At 46.7% G+C, this 23,306-nt stretch overlaps 2 protein-coding genes across 9 annotated transcripts in view; one reads left to right on the plus strand and one right to left on the minus strand.

Moving 5' to 3' along the window:
* Nucleotides 1-23,306, plus strand: part of ALKBH4 (alkB homolog 4, lysine demethylase) — a 150,266-nt gene that overhangs the window by 79,235 nt on the left and 47,725 nt on the right. The gene's annotated exons all lie outside the window — the stretch shown is intronic.
* The window catches only part of CUX1 (cut like homeobox 1), a 268,416-nt gene that overhangs the window by 8,826 nt on the left and 236,284 nt on the right, over nt 1-23,306 (minus strand). For 7 of the 8 annotated variants that reach the window (XM_030232439.2, XM_030232441.2, XM_030232438.2 and 4 more), the window contains one exon: nt 11,147-22,632. In XM_030232439.2, coding sequence (XP_030088299.2) covers nt 21,930-22,632 — 703 coding nt within the window. In that variant the 3' untranslated portion in view covers nt 11,147-21,929. Of the gene's footprint in view, nt 1-419; nt 533-1,561; nt 1,629-2,521; nt 2,659-11,146; nt 22,633-23,306 lie in introns of those variants that run through there. The other variant, XM_050981835.1, reaches the window with a different exon arrangement.

The raw sequence follows: 23,306 nt of genomic DNA on the forward strand, positions 1-23,306 counted from the left end.
GGGTTTGGGTAGCCCAGGTGGCTGAGGGGGATTTGGGATGGGATGTGGCTCCCACAGGAGGTGCAGACACAACCAGGCAGCTTGGAAAATGTTATTTTGAGGTCTACTTCAATTTGTTACCCCAGAATGTATTCTCCATGTGCTTTTTCCATGGCACCCCCAAACACTGTGCCAGAAGTATAGGGACAGAGGGACACAGGGACAGAGGGACACAGGGACAGAGGGATAGAGGGACACAGGGGCAGAGGGGTTTGGACCTGTCCTGGAGCTGCGGCAGCAGGGAGGGGCTGGGGCAGGCTTTGCTCCTGCTCCCAGCAGGATGTGTTTTCCTTTTGCCTGCAGTGCTTGCACAGAATTCCCTGCAGGCAGCCCAGGCTGGGCCCCTGCAGCCCCCCAGCCCCTCCCAGCAGGCTCCTCACCCCCTCCAGCTCCTGGTTCTTGGCCCGGAAGCGTTCCCTCTGGCTGGAGATGATGGAGAGCAGTGAGTCCACCTGGCCCTCAGGGAATGAGGTGCCAGGGGGGGCAGGCTGACCTGTGGATGAGGTTTGGTGTGAGACATGACCTGGTGGATGCCCACCCTCCACCCCAGGGCTGTGCTCAGGCTCCTCCTGCTGTGGGACCTTGGGGGCACCCAAACCAACCCCTGTGCACAGTTATTACACATGCACTGCTCTTTATTGGGGTTATTTTTCATTTTTGAGGACTCATCCTCCAAGTGGACAGGAAATCCAATTGCATTGTTTGGTGCAACCCATGGCTGCCTTTCCCTGCCTCCAACCCTCCCCATCCCTGCCAGGGTCTCTCCTCTGGCCTCTGCAGCATTAAAATGAAGCCCCAGAGCCACAATCCTCTCTCCCCTACCCCAACCCCTCATCCAGGACCCCATTTTTGGGGTGTTCCACGTGGGTTGCTCCCCTTGATGGGGCTCTGTGGGTGCCTGGGAGGTTGTACCATCCCTCCCTGCTCCTCCTTCCTGGCAGTGGCATTCACAGCCAAGGAGAAATGTGTTCCCCAAGGCCATGACTCAACCAGCTGCACTGAGCAGTTATTCATAGAGCAGGATGGGTGGCTGCAGGTTGTTTGGCTTGGTGGGACTGTTGCTGTGATAAATGTTTATCTTGTGTTTTCGAAACCTTTCAAAACAAACAAAAAGAAAAAAAAAACCCAAGCAAAAAATAGGAAAAAAATGGAAAGGAATTTTTTTTTTCCCCAGAGGAGCAAGGAGTTGTTATTTTTTTTGGATTCATTTTCTCCTGCAGACCCCAGCACAGGGGCTGATGTAGAGGAAAGAGGCTGAACCAGGCTGATGTTTCACTCTCTGCCTCGGGAGGGGTTTGCTGTGGGAAGAGCAGGAGGCAGAGCACAGAGCTCAGGGCTGGGCTCAGCCTGGGTTCCCCAGCCCAGCACAGAGCCAGGCCTGGCACCCCTGGCAGGAACAGAAGATGGGCAAACCATGCCCAGCGTGGAGAAGTGTCCCCGTGGGAGCCACCCTGAGCAGGGCTGGCTCAGGAGCTGCCATCCCTCAGAGGAGCCCCCCAGCCCAGCCTGGCTCCCCTCTCACCATAGAACTGCGCCGTGGCCTCCTTGATGGGCTCGGGGATCCTCTCCAGCCCGGGGCTGGCCGCACCCTGGGCAGCACAAACGGCACCAAGTCAGCATCTCCCACCCAGCCCGAGGTGCCCGGGCAGAGCAGCCCCTGCCGGGTCCTCACCCTGCTGCACAGGCAGCGATCAGGAGCTGCGGCTGCACCTCAAACCCCAGCCTTGCCCTGGATGCCCCTGGTGCCACCCCCTCCCATGCCAGCACCTCCCCATGGCATCCATCTCTGCTGGGAGTCATCAGAAAGAAAAGGAAGGAAGAAATAATAGTAATAATAATAATAATAATAATAATAATAATAATAATAATAATAATAATAATAATAATAATCCACCAAAACCCCCCCAAAACCTGAAAACAAGAGGAGGTGAACACTCTCCCCTGCCCCCGTGGTGGGGGGGGGGAAGATGCATCCATCTCTGCTGGGTGAATTATCAGAAAGAGAAGGAAGGAAGGAAGAAATAATAATAATAGTAATAGTAAATAATAACAATAATTATATTTAAGAATAAATAAAAATAAATATTAATAAATGTTAGTAAGAAGACATGTATAATGATAATAAAATAATAATGATTAATGAAAAATACGAATTTAAAAATTAACAATAATAATAATAATTATTATTATTATTTAAGAATAAATAATAATAAATATTAATAAATGTTAGTAAGAAGACATGTATAATGATAATAAAATATTAATGATTAATGATTGATTAATAATAACAATAACAATAACAATAACAATAACAATAACAATAACAATAATAATAATAATAATAATAATAATAATAATAATAATAATAATAATAACCAACCCCCCCCAAAACTGAGACCAAGAGGAGGTGGACACCCTCCCCTGCCCCTGGGGGAGCTGAGAGCTCTCTGGCAGCCCTGGGAGCCAGCCCAGGCCGTGGTACCTCTGCCTCGGGGCGTGGCACAGCAGACAGGGCCTGGATGGTGCTGAGGTCGTGCTCCAGCTTGGCCACCAGCTCCTTCTGGGCAGCCAGGGTGGCCACAGCCTCGGTCAGCTGGATCTGCAGCTCGGCACAGCGCACTGCAAAACAGAGCCAGGGCTGTCACCAAAGGCCAGGCTGAGCCAGGGGGACACCAAGGAGCTGAGAAGCCCCACCTGGAGCAGCAGAGCAGCTCAGAGCAGCACCCCTGCTCTCTCAGGGAGCACAGCAGCAGCCCCTGCTCACACCTGAGTTTTATTGTTTGATTGAGTTTTTTTTAGGGGTATTATGCTTGTAAAGGACTTGGTTTCTAAGGCTCAGGGTGGTGTTGTGGGTGAGACACAGGGCAGGTTTTTAACCATCTCGTGGTGGCTGTGACTGCTGGGAGCACTGGTGCTTGCCTTGGTGTGTCTGGGACAGTGAGATGCTGTTAATTTAATTTGGGGATGTCCCTGGGAGGGAGCAGTGCCACCTCCCAGGGCCAGGGGCAGCTGCCAGCACTGGCACAGCTGTTCAAAGGCATCAGGAAGGCATTTCTGGTGCCCCAGGGGTACCTGGCAGCATCCCGGGAGGCAGAGTGGGGGCACCTGGAGAGGGTTCAGGGAGCTGAGCCCATGAACTGATCCCAGGTCTGGAAAGGGGATGGAAGAGGCTCCCCTGGCTGTGGGGGCTGGGAGAGGCACTCAGAGGGCACAGCAGGGTGGGGGACAGCCCAGGAGGGGCTCAGGGGGGACCAGTCCTGCCCCGGGCACGGGGCCCGGCTCTGCAGCTCCCGGCATTCCCTACAAAGGATTCCTCTTCCCAGCTGCCCCCCAGAGTAAAACCCACACCCTAAACCACAACAGGCACTGCTGGAATGCTCCAGGAGCACAACAAAAACCTCTCATTCCCCTCACATAACCCCAGATGAGCCCAGATGTGCAGCAGGGAGGCTGCAGCTCCAGAGAGGCGCGGGAGCAGCCCCGCAGGGCCAGCCCAGGGTTCCACTGGCAAATCCATCCCAAAACTGTCCTGCAGCAGAAATCGACCTGTTCCACCTTTCTCCCTGGCTGCCAGCAGCGTCTGGACCTCTCCCTGGCTGGAAAACCTGCTCAGCTCCAGGTTCAGAGCTGGTGTTTTGCACTGCCAGCTCCTCCACTGCGGGGATGCAGGATCTGTCCCTCTGTGCCTGGATTTCCAGGTGGGCCAAAGCTCAGGTCCCATCTCCCTCCCTGATAATTCCTGTTGTAATCATTCCCCTAATTTCCAGACAGCTGGAAGGCAAAAAAAGTCTCCTCATTTATCAAGAGCCAGGGAGCAGGAAGTGCAGGGGTTGCCTGGGGAGCAGCAAGGGCAGGCTGTCCTCAGGGCCCCTGCCCTCTCTGAGCCTTCAGACAAGGGGTGCAGCGTGTGCACAGCTCAGTTCCAGCTCTGCCAGGCTGGGAAATGCTCCACACACCCAGGAACCAGCTGTGGAGGGAGCTCCTTGCACAGGGAGGGATGCCCTGGCCACAGGGTTGGACTAAGAGCAGCAGTGATGCCCAAAGTGACACTGCTTTCCCAGCAATCAGGGTCTTGGCTGGTGCAAATTCCCCTTTCTTTGGTAGATGTGGCACTTGGGGACATGGTAGTGATGGAGTAAGGATGATCTTAAAGGTCTTTTTCAACCTGAACAATAAGAAAGACATTTACTGTGTTGGTGTAATGGACCTCTCACTGTCCCAGGTGCTCCCAGCCCTCTCCAGCCTGGCCTTGGGCACTGCCAGGGATCCAGGGGCAGCCACAGCTGCTCTGGGCACCCTGTGCCAGGGCCTGCCCACCCTCACAGAGAATTCCTTCCCAATTTCCATCCTAAACTGAGATTGGATAAGCTTCTTTCAGTTTAAAGCCATTCCCCTTCCCATGTTAATCAGAAGGACCAAGCCTCACTGCAGGGAAAGGGAGGGGGCACTTGCTTTGAACACAACCCATGGATTTGTTTTTTCCCCCTCTGCATATTTAGATTTTAGAGCCCCCAGTAAGAGACTCAGGATCGAGCAGCAGTTGTGCTAAAGGCACATCCCACTGGAGGTCAGTGTTTCTCCAGGAATGGGGAATCCCTGCCTGCTCCAAAACGTGGGTGGCCTGATGCAAAATATTTGCATCAACAAGATTTGGAAAGGAGAAAACCTCTTCCCTATGGTTAATTATTCAATTGGCTGTCTTTTAAAATTGCATTAAAATGTAATTGAGAAGCTATTGCTGGCCAAACATGGGTTGGGGGCCCCAGTTCTGCACGAGGCACTGCTGAGCATCCTGCCCAAGGTTCACCCCACCAGGAGGGGCAGGAATTGTTCCCTGGCCTCCCACCCTGCCCAAAAATCCTCTGCAGAGCTGAGCTTGGGAGCCTGCAGAAGGAGACCCAGTTCCTGCAGCTCTCTCTTAAATGATCCTCTTGGCTTCTGAGTTACAGGGACTGAGTTTTTCAATTTAAGAGTAAAAAGGGTCACCAAAGCTCTCAGATTTAAAGGGATCTGCATCCTTCCTTCCTTCCCTGAGGTTTCACTCGGCCTTGGCCATGAAAACATCCATGGAAACAGAAAAGGCTGACACTGAAAGCAGCCAAACACACAGAGCCTCCCTCTCCTCTCCCTGTCAAGGTCACTCCTCACAGTTGGTTTTTGGGTTTGTTTTTTTTTTAATCATAACTTTCCCTTTTCACAGGGGCCGTGGCCACCCGCGAGCTCGGCACTCCTGTGCCAGGGACTCTTCACCTGCAGCAGCAGGAGCAGGCTCTGCCAGGCAGGCAGGGCAGCTCAGGCACTGAATCCAGCCAGAGGAATCTGCCTTTGTGCTCCCCGAGCTGCTGAGCCCTGCCTCTGACCCCTCAGATGTGCAGATACCTCAAAGGGAAGAGAAGAGCTACTGCAGAAGCTAATGGGACAAAGAAGGTGAAGTCCTGGGGAAAATGGGTTTTAAAGCAAGTCTCTTTAGCCTCAAACTCGGCCAGCTCTGGGTTTTAAAAAGCCAGGCCTGGCATTGCCATGGCCTTGTGAAGAGAAGAGCAGAAGTGCAGTGTGGGCAGCCCCACATTGGCAGAAGCTCTGGTGCCAGCCTGGCACAGACAGGGCTGGCTTCCCCTCTTTGATGCACAGAAAATCAGCAGCTGGGACTGGACTATTCCCATCCCTGGAAGTGCTCAAGGCCAGGCTGGAAGGGACTCTGAGCCCCCTGCTCCACTGGGAGGTGTCCCTGCCCATGGCAAGGGAGTGGACCTGGTGATGGTAAAGGTTCCCTTCCAACCCAAACCATTTAATAATTCTATGATACCCTGCCAACCACTGAATGAATCCTCAGAAAGAGCCTCTGCTCAAAGAAATGCCTTTTCTGGGAAATGCCTTTTCTGGGAATTCTGTGTGCCCAAGGGGCACTGCTGGGGGATGGATATTTCAGGACCTGTATGGACAGGCCATGTGCTGGGACACACAGTGAAGAAACAAACCCCAAAACGAGAATTAAACATTGACAAGAGCCTTACAATTTCCTTGTGAGCAGCCCAGTCAGTCTCTTGCCATTCCAAGAGGTTAAAGCCTTGAAGTGATGGTTGAAGAGAGCAGTCCTGGCTCCCCAGTGCCCAGGCTGGTGTGGGCAGAGCCTGGCAGATGCAGGGGCTCACCAGGAGTGCCCCCGAGCCGGGAGCCTGGTGCTGCCACACAGCAACAGCAACTCTGACTCCTGTAACAAGCCCCAGCAACTGGGCTCCCTTGGCAAATCAGCCAAAATAAACAGCATCTGTTTCCACAGATGGAGAAAATTAAGACATTACTAGCAACTTAGTTTGAAGTTATAAGGCCAGACATAAATAAATGAGAGGCAATCTTTCCATAAGATGGTGGCTGATTACTGAGGATGCAGAGAGATGAATAAATCACCTTGGGGTGTGATAGGCTGTGACTTGCTACACATCCATGGGACCAGGGAAACTGCTCATGTGGGTCCTCAGAGCCCTGAGGAAATGAGAGGTGAGTGCTGTAGCTGAAGGGATAGGGGTAGGAGCACACACATGGGCAGTTCTGGCAAATTAGCTGATGCTCTGCCAGTTCACACCCTGATTTGCCTCGTGGAACTTTTTCATCTCCCTCCATTTGCTGTCTGGCCTCCCTGAATTTACATAAAAAAAAAAAGAAAACAAGCTGAGAAGTGATGTGGCACGCTCTCTTTGAAAAGTCAACTGGAGTGCATTGAAAGCCACGACTTCAAAGGTTTGGAGTCTATTTTATTGACTGGAAGGAAGATGATGGTAAGATAAGCAAACCTTGGAGTGCCTTGGCACCAAGGAAACTCACTCAGCACAAACAGAGGCGTCTGAGAGTGCCAGGGCAAGGAGCAGAAGTCAAAGGAAGAAGCAGGAAACTGGGTCTGCCATGGACCCTTTGCTTTTCCAGCTCTTTCACTTTTTCCCACACTGGGCCACTCCAGTTCATGACTGGACAGTTACATCTGAGTTGAAATCACTGCTCTTCCCCACGAAATAAACGTGCCAAGGCTTCTTGGCATCGCTCTCCAGGAGCCTTTCCAGGCCAACAAAGTCTTACCTCCGGCTCTGCCTGATGCCAGAGCTCCCAAGGTTTACACATAAACTCAGGCCCAATTTCAGGCTCTTGAAGCCCTTGGCATTTAGCTTTTAAGGAAGTCTGGGAAAGGCTGTTCTTGCCCAGAGTCCTGCTCCCCTTCCAGCAGAATCAAGGGAGATGACTCGACCTTGACCCTGCTCTTGGTAGCAGGAGGGATGAGGAGCACTCCATCCAAAGGCTGCAGATTCAGCCCTGCATGCACAAGATGATTTTCTCTGCCTTCTTTTTTTGGTCTGTGAAGATGCCAAGGCAGAAAGATCTGAGCCAAAACCCTTCCTGCAACAGGAAGATTGTCAAAAGCCTTTCACCATGGCACAGCCTGATGGTTCCAGCTCTGCCTTGACCTTTTCATGGTGAGGGACAACATTTCTGCCTGGCCCAGAGCGTGTGGGAGTCACTCACTCCACCTCAGCTTCATGCAAAGCCTTGTCCTTGGAGCCACCACTGCTGGGAGCTGTCAGCAGGCTGAGGAAGGAGGCAGGGAATGATGGAAGGTTTCTTTCTGCAAGTCACCAGAGCCCTGTCTGTGGGCTCTGAGGTGCAAATCTGCTCAGAAGTAAAGGCTGAAGAGGAGGTTGCAGTGCAAAAGCCCAGGTGAGCATCTCACCTCCCACCAGGCCATGAAAAATCAGGGTCATTCAAAGGGAATGTGCTGCTCCAAAAATGTCCCCAGGGTAAATAAGGATCAAGTGCTCCAGAGATCTCACCAGTGCAACAGAAAACACAAAGGAATTGGGATTTTGGGACTTTTTAAAGCAACTTTTGTAGAAATCTCCAGGCAGGGAGGAAAGGTCAGTTAGGCCCAAGAGTTCCTGAGTAGGCAGAATTCCTGGAATATTAACCTGGGAATCATCTGAGCCTGCAATGCTGCTTCTGGGCTGTCCTGGTCCATCTGTACCTGCCAGGAGGGCATTCCCTGATCAGACCCTCTGCAGGGCTCCTGAAAGGGCAGAAAAAGCAAGGAGAGGATGAAAAGAGAGGAATGGTGACAACTCTAAAAGCCATCTCTAGGTTCTAGCAGGATCTCCCTGGTCTCCAGGCATGGGTATCAGGCCTGGAAAAGCTGCAGGAGTGCAGAGATGAGGTTTCTCTGTGATGCAGAGTTGTAAGAGAAGACATCAAGACCATCAGTGAGGTCCTTCAGGGGTGAAGGAAGGACCTTCAGAGGATGAGCAGCCCCAGACAGCAAGGGATGGCACTGGCACCACTGAAGGAAGAACAGCCCTGCTCAGTTTTGCTTTCCTGTGCTGCCAGAGAGACAAACCAGGGACAAGGAGAGAGCAGATCATGTCCAACACCCTGAGAACATTTGGGATTTATCTGCCCAAGTGCCAAAGGAAGCACAAGGAAAAGCCCCAGCTGCCAAGCTCATCCCAACATCTGCATCCTTCTCTGAGTTCCTGCTGCCCTCTCCTCAGTGCCAGCTTGGAAAATGGCCTTGGGGAAGAGAGAAGGAGCCACCAAAGTGCAGCAGGACAGGACAAGGGGGGATGGTTTTCAACTAACAGAGGCTGATTCAGGTGAGTTCTAAGGAAACTGGGTTTGTTTATGATGAGGGCAGTGAGGCCCTGGCACAGGGTGCCCAGAGAAGCTGTGGCTGCCCCTGGATCCCTGGAGTGTCCAAGGCCAGGCTGGATGGGGTTTGGAACAGCCTGGGACAGTGGGAGGTGTCCTTGAAAGGTCCCTTCCAACCCAAACCATTCCATGACTCTCTGGGAGCTTCCTCCCACCTCTCTGGGTTTCTCTGCCAGAAGAGGTGCAGGGAGGATTTCTGCTTTTCTCCCTTTCTTTTCCCATTTTTAGGGCCTGCTGGGAAGGGAAGGTTTGAAGGATTTCTCCTTCCCCTTCCTCCTGGCCCAGCCACTCCAAAATAAACAGCCCCCAGCAAAGAAACCCAGCACTGCTTAATAAATTCACCCTGTAAAGAGAGAGATTTCATACAAGAAGGGATTATTTCCAAGGGTACTAAGATAATTACATGGGTAACTTGGAAGAGTTCAAGAAAACAGTTTGAATTTTCTTATCAGTTTCCCATAGCTTGGAGCAAAAAGAAAATAAAATGCTGTGCTGTAATCAAATCATGTTTTCTGAAGCCCTCTGTTGGCAAATGCACAATTCCTTCACCACTTCCATTAAAACAGAAATACTGAGGGGAAAATGACATTTCCAAATGGCAAGAAGTGGGGCTGAGAAGCACCATGTCAGCCACTCCCAGCTGCTCACCTGGTGGGAACATGTGTCAAAATATCCCTTTTCCCACTGAAAGTCATCCTGGCTCTCACTGGGGGGAGCAGAAGCAGGGCCAGGACCTTGGCACTGAGGTGTGAACTCCCTCCTGCACCCAGGGATGCCACAAACGAGGACTCTTCCCATCCAAATCCCTCTGACATTTCCCATGCAAACCTCACCCATCCAGCCCCAGCAGCAGCTCTCTCCCAGCAGGAACTCCCAGTGATGCCCCAGTTCAAACCAGTAAAGGTCTGTGGGAACACACAGCATGCACTTCTTCCAAAAAAAGAGAATTTTGACATCCTTTTGCCCCAGTAAAATTATGGTGGGAGATCCAACTATCTCCAAGGAAGGCCATAAATATCTGCTCCTGACCTCCCAGTGCTTCCTTGTGGTTTGGGTTGCCTTCCCAACTTCCCAGAATTAACTTGTGAGATTTGGGCTTGAGAGAACCACCTGGCTTTATCCCAAGATGTAAAATTCTGAGCCTTCTCCAGCTCAGTGCTCTCTCAAGTTTAACACACCCTTAGATGATGACCACTGTGGCTTTTTAGGAGTTTGCTGATATCACCTGAAGAAAAGTGCAGGTTACAAATACACAAATTAACCTACCTGAGGCATGGCATTTTAAAAGTCTAGCTGTTTAGCATCAAGCTTTAAAAAAATCATATTATCCACAATAATACCATTTATAGCAATCAACAGTTGGACTAGTTATTAAAGAGAAGGGGAAAAAATAAAAACTGTTAAACCATGAACATTTCCATCCTGTGGAACAACCTGTCAGATGCTTCAAAATGAGAAAATGCACATTTGTCATGAAATGAAGGCATTCAGTAGCATTTAAAATACATTTTGAGGAGAATTCCCCCACACCTGCAGAACTAAAGATGGCAAAGACACAAGTGGACACCAAGATGGAGCTGCACAAAGTGCCACCCGCAGTGGGGTGGGAAATCCCAGCCTGACTCCCTGCTCTCCAGCCCAGAACCACAGCAAATATCCATCCTGGTCCACAGGAGAGAAATGTCTCAGGGAGGTATTGCAGGAGATGGTGGAAACTCCAAACAAACTTCAATTCACAAAAAACCAGACATGAGCAGGGGAAACAGAGCAGCCAGGTAAGCACAGACACACACACACATCCTCCACCTGACACATCCAAACAATGATTTCTTCCACTACTTTTGAAAACATAATCCCACTGACAGATTCCAGCACCTGTTCCTTACCAAGCTCCTCACTCTGTAAATACTGAGAGTATTTATAGGAACATCCCATAAGGCACTAAATGAAGAATTTATTTTCCTGTAAAGGATCTGTAAAAATAAAACAGCCAGCCAAATATCTGGGAAAATTCTCTGACATTTTCATTTCTGAATCTAAAGCATTTCCAATCTCAGGTAACTGACATTTCTTTTCCTTTTTAATGAGTTGATGCTGTGGTGCCCAAAACAATCCCCCTTGGCAGTCTCAGACCCCAGATATTTTCTGTCTGTGCAGCTGGGTGCCCACCTCAAATGGCCACTCTTGGATTTCACAGAACATTTTGAACATCTAACAGTTCAATATTTAAGATACTGGAAACACACCCACACTCTCCATAGGAACTGATCCACAAAAAGGAAATTTTCCTCCCCTGGCCAAACACAAATCCCACCAAACCATCCCTGTGATCCCTCTGGGCATCACCAAAACCAGAAGCACAATGTAAATGTTTGCTGCTTGGACTCAGGTCTCACCTCAATAAAAGACAGCCCAGACGGAGTTGTGTTTGTATAAAAGATATTTACTTCAATTATCACACCTAGGGTGCTAGTGAATAATAATAATAATACATCGTGTGAGTTTCATACAGTGATATTGCTTCTCCATATCATATAGGGACCGTTGTACAGTGCTGAGAACAAACATTTTATGGCTAAACCAAACAAAGACAGAAACAATGCCTCTGCTGACCAGGGAGCGCTGCCCTGCACTGCCAGCCAGATAAACTCTTACTTTTTATGTTTAAACAAATACCAAGAAATAAAATGTTACAAAAGATGAGTCACAGCAACACAATGTGGGCTTCTCAAAGCTACTTGTACAAAAAAAAAAAAAATGACACTTTTTTTTGTTTTTTTGGTCAATTGGGTCTTTGTGAGGATCTTTTTTTTTTTTATTTTTTCTTTTTTAAAATCTGTGATTGTGAATATAACAAACAAGCTCTAAAAACATCTAAGACTTAGTGCGTTACAGAAAAAATATAAAATACTGCTAAAAATGTAAGACACCACAATACACTGGGGTAAAAACTGAGCTTATTATTAAAAAAAAAAAAAAAAAAATTCTCAGGAAAAAGTACACCACTTTCTGTTCGAGTTCATCTTGTGCTGTGTTAGTAGTCGGGGCATTTCCAAGGTCTGCCCATTCTCATGGCAAGTAGTTATTGCACAAATGCAAAGAGTTAATTTTTTAATTAAACAAAAAATAAAAATGAAAAGGGACATGAGGGAAACAATTTAAAAAAAAGAAAAAGAAAAAAAAAAAAAAAGAACATTCCCCCACCCCCCCCCCCAGCCTCCATCTGCTTTGGGATCAACATCCAAATTTGTGTGTGTGACATTCTCACAGCATTTCCAGCAAGGAATGGGAGAAAATGCTTTTCACCACAGAAATGCATAGAGTATTCCAAGAGGAACAAGCTTTTGTTTGGCAGAGCTGATCCAACACTTACACCAGGGCTTTCTTTACTCTCATTTTCAGTCTCTTTTTGGACTACACCAGAAGGAAAAGGAACCTGACATGGGAAATACGCTGGATTATTTTTTTTTAAGTGGGACACCCTCGAAAGGCAAAGTGCAAATTTGCTTCCCAAGCCACAGAAGTGGCTGCTGTGCCCTGCAGCTGGCCCAGCACCTTCCCTCTGCCCATGCCAGGGGGGACTGGCACAGCTGGAGCCTGCCCACCCCTCCCTGGGCCACGCTCCTGCCCGGATCTGGGGCTGCTCTGCTGCTCCCCAGGGCCACCTGGCCAGGGAAAAGCCTCTCTGAACCCAGCAGCAAAACTGAACCACCCCTGTGTGCCCCACAGAATGCACAAGGTGCATTTCCAGAGCTCACACCAGGGAAAGTTGCTGCTGCACAAGGTGAATTATTATTTTTTTGCCTTTTTTTTTTTTTGAGTTTTTTTTTTTCCTTGACCAACTTTTGAATGAGAAGGAAATCAGCTCTGAATTCAGAAAGTCAAACATATGCCAACAAAGATGAACATCACAGGAAACCAGTCTCTCATTTTAAATGAACACTTGTGAGTTAATTGCAATGTGCTCTGACCAGGGGCTCTGTGTCTTTAACAAATTCTCAGTAGAGGCTCTAGGAGGCTCAGGGTATTTTCTCTCTCTGTATATTTTAAGTCTCTTCTCTCACAACTGAGGCTTCTTATTCTCAGTCCTAAATTATTTTAAAAACTATTTAAATAATATTATTTATTAGGCATTTAGATAAAATACTTTTTTTTTCCTTAAAAAAAAAAAAAAGATTGCTCTAGAAAACACAACTGGGGCACAATGATATGGATACTATGAGCCAACAGCACCTGCTCCATCTCTAGGGTATCCCAAGCTTTCTCCAACATCCATTTAGGGGACAGCAACCTGGTCTAGTGGGAGACATCCCTGCCCATGGCAGGGGGTTGGAACAGGATGAGCTTTAAGTTCCCTTCCAACCCAAACCAAGGATATGTAAATACTCCTGCTGTGTTTATACCCAACAAAAAACCCAAACCTCGACAAAAAAAGAAACTGTTACACATGAATCTCATGAATAGGAAATACTGGATTGTTGTCCTAATCACAAAGCACCTCTGTGTATTTCATATTTCACCTTCTGATGCTGCAGAGAGAGCGAGCTCGGGGAGGGAGGGCTGGGGGTGCCTGTTGGGCACAAACCCAAATCCCAGCTGGAATGACTGGACAGTGCCTCACCACCCAGAGCCAGCACAGCCCTGGCAGTGGCACTGGGGACAGCAGGAGTGGCTGATGGCGCAGAGGAGCTGCCACAGGGGTTTCTTGGACTCTCACAGACCTATGGGTGCCCAGGGAGAGACCCAGCCCTGCGAGCACCAGCTGCTGGCTGACAGCTCAGTCCTGTCCCAGGAACTGCTGGAAGGAACCCTCGGGGATTTTCTTTTCCCCCAGGAGTGTGAATTGCCCTGAAGGAGAGCTCACCCTCTCTGGCTGTGGGACAGGAACCCCCCAGGCACAGCCCCAGAGTTTCTATTGCACAAAGACTGCTCACACAGTGCTGGATGTGCCTGGGAGCCAAGCACCTGCCAGTGCTGGGACACTGGGATGCTCCATCAGTGTTTGCTCCCCCCCCTCAAAAATAAATGAAAAGAGTCTGGGAATGCTGCAAGCCAGATCACTGTGCTTTAGATTATTCTCCACGAAGAGATTAGGAAATAAGGCACATAGCTTTCCAAGCAGAGAAAGTGAAAGAGTCAATTTCAGGAAGCAAATCCTAAAGACTTAATGGGAAATGTGGCAACATACAGGATTTTGATGATATGCCTATGGAGTGAAAATAAAATAATTTCAAGCTCGACTAAAATCTTTCTCCCACAGCAAAAAAAGGAATGACCCATGAACTCCATCTCTCTAAAGGAGGTGAGAAGGAAATGGAAGCCCTGATCAAGGAAAAGGAAAAGTACAAAGCAGATGTGACCTTGCTTATTCCCCACGCTCCTCCTTTCCAAACCAGATGCTCAAGTACTCCCTGTATCACCTGTACCAGCATGCAGAGGTAACCAGGTCCTTTGGAAACACTTTTAAAGCTAGTAATAACTTACCCACATATAAATAACACATCAAAACAGCACAAAGGGTCCAACACGAGCTAATAAAAGCCAGGGAAGTCTGATTGAAAGACTGATTGCAAAAACATTTTTCCTAGTTACTTGGAGACAAGATTGTACTTCAGAGCAAGTCAAGTGCCAAGTTTTATTTATTCTCTTGAAAGCACAGACACTCACCTTCCAAGAGGAGCTGCCTAACAGAAAATTTCTACCTCATTCCTACAAATACTTGAATTTTCAGCTAAGGGAGAGCAAGGCTGAGCTGCTTGCTTTAATTCCATACTTGGCTTGAATTTACTTCACCAGCTGGTTTTGTGATTGTTTTAAAAATGTCTTTACTGCCCACTGTACCTTGATAAAGGAGAGAGCACGCCATGTGTGCAACTATCTGGGATATGAACTTCCTGCAGGAAGCCAAACCTACAGACAAGGTTTGACCCCTCCTTTCCAATTCCTTGGCTCTTGCACATCTGAGACCCTTGGGATCATTTTTATGTATTCTGAGCATGATCTTCCCCGTCCTCATTAGCTAAACCCATGCATCTCCAGCTGCCTGGTCTCTCCAGTGGCTAATCCCCTCTTTACAGCAGGGAATGGATCTGACAAGTGGGGAATGGCATCCTCTGCCCATTAAAATACATCTTGGTTTTAAGCCCTTGCTCACCTACATCCCAAATGATTTCACAAATTTGGCTGCAGCAATTCTGCTGCACCATTAAGACCAAGCACACAAATGCTAAATACACAGAGGGGCTTTTCCATCCTGGAATGATGCACAGAGACACATTTCACAACTCCCAAAAATTCATATTAATTACCCACACAGACAGAAGAGAACACAACTCTTCTTCTTGCTGTCAAGAGAGAGGCTGTTGTGACACTACCAGGAATTACACAGGAACTGTGCAAAAATCAGGTGTGGCACCACAACAGCAGGAAATTCTGGGCATGATTCTCCATTTCCAAAGAACTTTGGATGAAGATTGTACCATGTATTACAAATATCTCTGGAATTCAAACAGAAAGCCAAAGCCATGACATCACAGGGGTATTCACTTTGCTGCACTGCTTGGTTATGGTAAAGGATTCAGCTGCTCTCTGCACTCAGCTGGTTCAAAGTCCAAAGGAACTGAACTGATGTGATGAAACCAACAGATTTAATAACAGGAAATCTACAGAACTGTGGCTAAAATCTCCCAACACCACCGTGAGTAAAGCAAGCTTGAAACTGGCAGAATTGACCTTTACAGAAGAGCTGGACAAGGACAAAACACAATAATCATCCTAGTTTTTTAAAAGGAGGCTTTTCCTTTTAATGCACTTTAGTGCCAGAAGATGTTTGTGAATAGCAATGACAACCAAGCCCAGGAATCCCATCAGGGTTTTTTTCCATTCACAAGAGTTGTACAAACACAGATTTCACAGAGAGCCAAGGATTTTGGGATGGATATGGATGGTTTGGGAAAAGCAGGTCCTGGATTGTACCAGAGGATGCTGGCCAGGGGCTCACGAATAAAGTTCAATGAGTGACTTTCTTCAACTGGAAAATGACCTTATAACTAATAACTGCTATTAAATATGCCACAGTAGCACTTGGCTGGGGGGAAATCATCCCTGAGGACAGAGATGGCACCACTTACACACCTGTTTTTAAGGCTTTCTGAAAACTTAAGTGCACAGGCCTAACGCTAATCTTCTCCAAAAGGATAAATTTCACGTTCAGAGCATAAAACCATTTCATCCTTGCATATTAATAGGGGAGGGTATAGTCCATGACCTGGTCATGTAGGACAAATCCGTCCCTAGGCATGGTTTAAAGAGCTTTTCTTGCTATAAAGTCCATTATTAACTATACTTTATATATGGCATAGTCAATATATCCTATAAAAGAGATGGGGAGGAAAGAAGAAATCGGTGAAATGATATTTCTACATTTTAGAGCTCAAATATATGTGAAGGAGAGAGACAGGGACTGCTACACCCCTTTTGAACTACAAAGGTTACATCAGAAAAGAAATTCAGATCTTGTACTTCCCATGCCAGTGATTCTCCTTGCAATTTAAAACCAGACTTTAAACTGCTGGGGGGGTGGGGGGGAAGTCTTTCCTTTGTACAGAATTTTTAAATCCTCAGAAAAGTTGATTGTATATGCAACACAAAGAAAATGTTGATGTTCACAGAGCAGAAAGGGGAAGGCAGAACAACACAAGAATCAACCCAGTCCTGCCTTGCCAGTGTTTTATCCAGGAGAGTTAAATTTAGGGAGAAGAGGCTACAAGCAGCTGGTCACACCAGGGCCAAAACTGCCACACACTCCAGGAGAGCCCTGACTTGGTTTCAGGGAATATAAAATCCAGTTCCCACCTAAGAGCCAACTTTCCTTCTTCTCCTCTTGTTTCTGAGTCTCCAAGAGGAGCTCAGCCACACTCGAGGCTGAAGACAGAGAACATCCACTGGGTGAAGAGGAAATCAGAGAGAATTTCAGGAACTCCTTAGTAGGAAGAGACATAAATGGAGCAAAAATAGTGCACTCCATGTGCAGGTTAAAAATGTCAACACTCCCCTTTCAGTCTGCAACAAACTGCCAAGCTACTGATCTCTCACAACCCTGCTAAAGGCACAGATTACTGTGGCATTTCAACTGAAATAAAACATTTTGGATCCAAGTGCAAAGTGTCCAAACCCAATTACATTTTCTTGTGTATTCTCATAATTTCTATATGGTTAAAATGTGATTTTTTTTCCTTATTTCTAACCTGCCCTGTTTTTGCCAGGAGCATTCTTATTCATAAAAGCTTTAAGAATACTGGAAATTATTAATTTTTAAATGGAAGATTACAGACTTCTGACAGCAGCTGTGCTTGTAGGGACTGCAACCACTGTTAGCATTTTCCATTATTTCATCACATTAATTTGTCACATTTCCCTCAATTCTATTTTACATCAATTTATCAGCTTTGCAGTTTGAATTACCACCAGCATGATGCACTTCTCTAACTGACTATTTCTCCTGTTAAAGGATTGAAAAATAGGGACTTTTAAGTAATTGGATTGGAAAATATTGCATAGAATTCTGTGGTGTTCATGGTCCCCCTGCTCTACACCAATCCCACATCAACAAGGTACATAAAAATAATGCAGAGATCTTTTAGCTAATGAGAAAGGCACATACTTTTTTACTTTTTAACTGTAATATAGATCTTTCCTATTACAGCAAGGAGTTTATTACTAAAGGACTCACAATTCATGATATGGGCAGAGTGCACTGATATGGGTTCCTTTAAAGGGTGGCTCTATTCATAGGCATTTCACTGATGAATAAATAAAATGGACAAATGTTATGGCATCAAAAGCAACTGTAATTAAATGCATTTCTGCCAATAAACATCTACAATGCTGTTGTCTGAAATCTGTATTCTGAAAAATGGAAGTGTATTGACAATTCCACTGCATGACCCTTCTGCCAGGGGATACTCTTCCCTGGCTTTTAGCAAACAAAGCACTGCACTCTTTTTCCTTCTCTAATCATCCAGAGAGAAAAATCAACAATTTAACTGCAATATAAACGTATTTCTATTAAAACAGCCCTGGCCCTTCATGCACAGCATTGCTAAGAGCATGGAACTGGAAACAGAGAGAGAAAATAAAATGTTTTTAAAGAACCTCAGGAAAAACAGAATCTGGCATGATGGATTTCCTGAAAACTGCCTGTGCTTTTATCCATCAGGAAAAGAAACGTCAGCAACGAGGGCTCTGCTGCCCTGGGAGATGAGCCCCATGTCCCACCTTTCACACATTCCCTTCCCCCGGAATCAGCACCCAAGGGAGGACAGCCCCTGTGCTGCTCTTTGGCATTTCTTCTCCTTCAGCTTTTATCCTTTGAATTAAATTAAAAAAAAAAAGATATTCCAAAGCACATTTTCCTCCTAAGGGTGAGTTCCAAATTGATCCCAACTACCTCTCACACCCTGCAGTGTAAGTTCAGCCTCTAAACTGGGGGGCCTTGGCCAGAAACACCAGCAGGTAACTCATGTCCAACCCGAGAACATCAGCAGTAGTTCAACTAATCCATCCTACTTTCCACTGGAACAGAAAAGCAGCTGTGACCTTGGCTAAACACTGGGACAAAGCCCAGGAGCATCTCTGAGCTCCAGGTCTGAGGGTGCTCCTGGGCCCAGGGAACCCAAAGGGACTCTGGGCAGGAGATCACCCCAACAGCATCTCAGCAGGCTAATCCACATTCAACACAGATCATTAAATATGAAACAGCAAAAGGAGCTAAGCCATTAATAAAGTGCCAAAAATATAGGAAATACTGACAGCATTTTATTTGATTAATTTTCTAATAGATCCCAATGATAACGCTTGGCAGGATGGAGTGACTTCTGACTTCTGAACGCTGTCTTTAACCAGCAAAATTACATGACTCAAATGGAATAATGGAGCTTAGAATTAACAGTTAGTGTTATGAAAGAAAGATTTCCTCTAGGGCAAGCTACAGATATGCTTTTTAAAAATCATTACAGCATTAAAAACCGGGCAGACACTAAAGAATCCTAAAGAGCTAGTGGAAACCTGAAAAGCAAACCAAAAATAAACAGGAAAAAGAAAAAAAAAAAAAAAGATATGTTTCAAGGCACTTACGTATTGCTTATTAAGAAGAGAGATTGACCTTAAGTGCTGCATTTGTGTGCGACCTGTGAATACAGTTCTGCTGTCGTACAATGCAGCCAGAGCTCTCAGTAAGCATCATGGAATGCAATCAGATAGACACAGGCACAAGAACAGTTTGGGGAATATTAACTTAAAAAACAAAATAAAATCATCAAACAGAAAAAAACCCCCTCGCTATGGAGAAAGCTGAGAGTAACCACTTGACTGCATCCAGCACCTGGGTCTCAAATCAGCAGACAAGGACAGTAGGAACAGACTGGCAAGTGTATTGCCTAGAATTAATTCAAAAACCCAACCTGAACCAAACAACAACGAAGAAATAAAAAATAAAAACAATTAAAGAACCTAAGAAAATATCTGCGTCTTCTGGGCAGAAGTTTTGCTCTTGGCTGGAGACGCAGCCCGTCGTGACTTGGACTAAGGTAGGTGAACTCCTACCAGGACGTGCTTATCCACGGAGCTGTGCTTTGGAAGGCAGACCAGGACACTGGACAGGTACAGAGAGGTCACCCTTGGCTTCACCCCGTTCCCAGGCACTGGCCACGCTCCCAGCAGGAGCGCTCCCAGCCCGTGCTGCCACACCCTGGTGTCTGTCACTGCCACTGTCCCTCAGCTCAGCACAGAAAGGGGCAGCTGCTCTCTCTCTCCATTCCTCAGCTTCAGTTTCGCATCACGAGTCCCCAGGTACCCAAGGAGGAATCCTGAAACAGCTAGCAGTGAAAATCAGAAATAAATCCCTGCCTTTCAGCCTCCTAGAGCCTTCTTTCCTTACTCATGAGAAGGATGGATTTTAGTGTACTGATTCTTAAATTTGTGAAAACTTGCGCTAAGTGCTGCTGTCGCATGTTAAGAGACTGTAAATGAAATACATAAGTTCTAAAACATCATGCAAGAAATGTGGTTTCACATCTTACAGTCAAAAATCCTACTAATGAATTAATACAAGCACACTGAGGTGTAATATTGGGAACATACCTTTAAAAGTCGGAACTCCTCTCCCCCATCCCTCCCTCCCCCAAAATCAGAAAAGTAATATTAATTAAACTTAAGAAGTAATGAATGCACCATTAAAGTGTCATCAAAAAGATGCTGACCTAAGACAAAAGTTCAATGATACACAATACGGTCAAAAAAGTCTTCAATCAATAATATACAGTATGACAACTACATCTTGTAAATTATACCCAATACTGCCGGCAGTCTATCCCTCTAAAGAATATTTGCCCCCTTTCATCCCTTCCTAACAATCAGATAATAAAATACAGCACCTATAAATAAGCAAAAAAAAATTATATATATATATATTTATATATATATATATATTCCGAAATCATCTATTGTTAGTTTTAAAGATATGGCAATAAAGGAGTCTAAATTAGCAAACTTGTAGAAGCCATAACTGATAAAACAGCTTATTGAAAAAAGGTGGCAGTAATGCACTCTATGTGTGCACAAGTACGTAAGAAAATACACAGACGTATAAAATTGCACGCACACACCCACGCACACACATCCTTCCACGCACCTCTATGCTCACGCATATACATATAGACAACAGGAGGAGTTAGAGACAAGTTAGAATTGGATTTGTACTTTGATCAGCCCTAACCTGTGCATAAAATAATGGGGAAAGGCTGTATTTCTGCAGGGCAGGACTGGGACTCGAGAGCACGAAGGTTTTGGTTTCGAGCTTGGGCTGCTTCCACCCTGCTGAGAGCCCGTCTGGTCATTGCCATGTACTCTTTATCCACGCAAAAAAAGGAGCTTCCCACGACTAAAACATATTTAAAATCAGTGCTCGTGGTGGGAAGAGAGTCAGTAAATGGCCACCAACAGCAGGAAAAGGGCTGGGTCTGCGGCAGCTCCAGTCCCTCTTAGTGGTGTGTGCCAGCAATCGGACACGTGAACTGCATTCCCAAGGATTCCAGGTAAGCTGAATGTTGGGGATATGGGCTGGGCCCCCCAAGTAGCAGGCTGAAATGTTACTGGCCAACGTTTTTGGAGCGATCTGTCTTGGCTGAAAGGAAATCCTCTACACTACGAACCGAGTGAAATGATCAAGTACATGCTGCTTCTAAGTTGTCTCCTAAACCTCCCAGATATGAGGTCTGATCAGCGTGCTCTGTGGTTAGAGGTTAAAAAGCAGATTATAAAATACCTAGATTCAGATTTTTTTTTTTTTGTCCTGATTTGGCCTAAAATGGAGTGTATTAAACAAATTCTGGGCTGCAAAAGACCAGAATCAGTTAAAGCTATGAAACAATGTGCACTACGTGTCAATATTCTATTTCACTTACAAGAAAACACTAAGTCAGCTACCACAAATTAAGATATTTTCCTGATGTGACTTTTTTTTTTTTGTTTTGTTAAAAAATATGTGGAGTAAATGTGTTTTTTTTTTTTAATTCAAAGTTTCAAACAACAAGATTCTTTTCTTTTCTTGAAAATATGTAGGAATCCAAACTAGTGTGTTTAGAGTCGGTTGACTGTGCAATCTCTTAGTGGCAACTGAACAGCTACAAAAAACTTTCTTTTTTTTTCTTTTTCTTGAAAAATCTCCCCTTTTTTCCTGGTTTAAGAAGATAATAGTGTATTATCGCTCTGTAGCCATTAGATGGCAGATAAAAAGCCCCCTTTTAATATGTGGGTTTGATTTTTTTTTAAAGATTTTTTTTTTTTTAGTTTTTTTTTTTTTTCCTGTTTTTCATTTTTTTAAAGCCCCACACCAAAGAGGAGGGCACAAGGCAAAGCTGTATGAGTTATTCCAGAAATTGTGGAAATCACTTAGGGCAATAATAAAAACACTTCAGGGTACAAAAAAGCTTGACTACACATTTCAGTTTTCTTCCTCGAAAACACAAACATAAATTGGGCTTAACGCTCCTTTTTTTTCTTTTTTTCTTTTTTTTTTGATTTCTATATGCACCTTGGCCTATGGCGTTTTTGCCCTGTGGCCCGCAGGGCGGTTAAGTGCGAACACAATAAAACCAGTAGAGGTCCAGTTTGACTTCCCAGCTCTCCCGAGTTGGGCCAGTTTAATCTCAAAACTCCCACTCGACGGCCTCTTCCCGACTGGCGGCCTTCTCCAAGCGGTGGATGATGTTGTTCAAGTTGGCCGCTTTCTTTTTCCTCAGGGAGCTGTCTCGCGTGTTCCTGGAGCTCGCCGCCTCCGAGAAGCCGAACAAGCTCTGCAGAGAGTTGGCTTTCTGCGAGCCTGCGCCCGGCGTCGAGCTCGTACTTGGCACACTGGAGATTTTCTCTGAACTTTCTTTTGACTTGTAGGAGCTCTCCCCCGTAAGGACTGAGGTGGAGGCAGCTGAGGTAGAGGCATCCCCTTCCGTGGCAGAGTTTGGCAGTGTCTCCAGAGCGTCTCCCGGGCGCTGCGCTGCCGGCGGGGAGCTCTGGCGCGGCGCTCTGGGCCGGCCCTCGTCGTCGGTGTCCTCCAGGCTCTCGGGCTCCGCTCTCTCCGAGGGCCTGGCTCCTCGCAGTGCCTCTTCCCCCGCCTCGAGAGCCGGCTCGGCGGGCCCTCCCTGAGACTTGGCGGCCGCATTGCTGAACTCGTCCGCCTCCGGGCCGCTCGGCTTCCCCTCGGGAGGGCCCTCCGCGTCCACGCCGTCGCAGCTGTCCCCCTCAGAGCTGTGCGCCGCCCTGCTGCTCCTGGCCGAAGGGGAATCGCTCGACCCGGCCTGGCTCTGGCTCCCGGCTTGGATCTCCTCGATGAACAGCTCCCGGCGGATGCGGGACCTGCGAGAGAGGGACAGGGCTGTGAGCTCAGAGGGAACGAGGCTTTATCGCCGGCCGGGGCTGTGCATAAATCACAAACAGGACGGGACTGCTGGGAACGGGCCTGGAGCTGTTTGATTTCACAGCAGCAGCCTCATTCCATGGTCATGGCAATGGGAAGATGCCACCAGCTCACATCCCAGGCAGCAGACAAAGAACTTAATGTTACAAATTACTTTAAAAGTTTTCTGGCCAATCACACAAAGCAAAAGCACATGGACAGCAGTTCTATCCACCACTATAAGCACATGCACCTTTGGTTAAACAATGCTTGCTTATTTCAAATACAATACCTGCTTGTAAGCCTTCAAACACAATGCACAGAGCTCCATTATTAAGCTTAGAACTTCCTAATATCTCACTAGATAAACTTTTCTGCAGCTTAGGGAGTTATTCTAGACAAGCATTAATACACAGACCGTTGTTCTATTTGTCCTTGCTTTTCTACTTCTGACATAATTTTTCTGCTGACCAATCTCATGGCTCCTGCTTAGCTCTAACCGCAGTTCTGCTGTCTCTGAGGCTGCCTTCTGCAGCTTCCCCAAAACCCTCTGATTTCATGGATATGAAATCATAGCTGGAGAGGGGCTTGGAACACAAACCCTGAGAGGAACACTGAGGGAGCTGGGGGTGCT

This window comes from Serinus canaria, chromosome 19 (assembly GCF_022539315.1).
Source record: "Serinus canaria isolate serCan28SL12 chromosome 19, serCan2020, whole genome shotgun sequence".
Classification (NCBI taxonomy): domain Eukaryota; kingdom Metazoa; phylum Chordata; class Aves; order Passeriformes; family Fringillidae; genus Serinus; species Serinus canaria.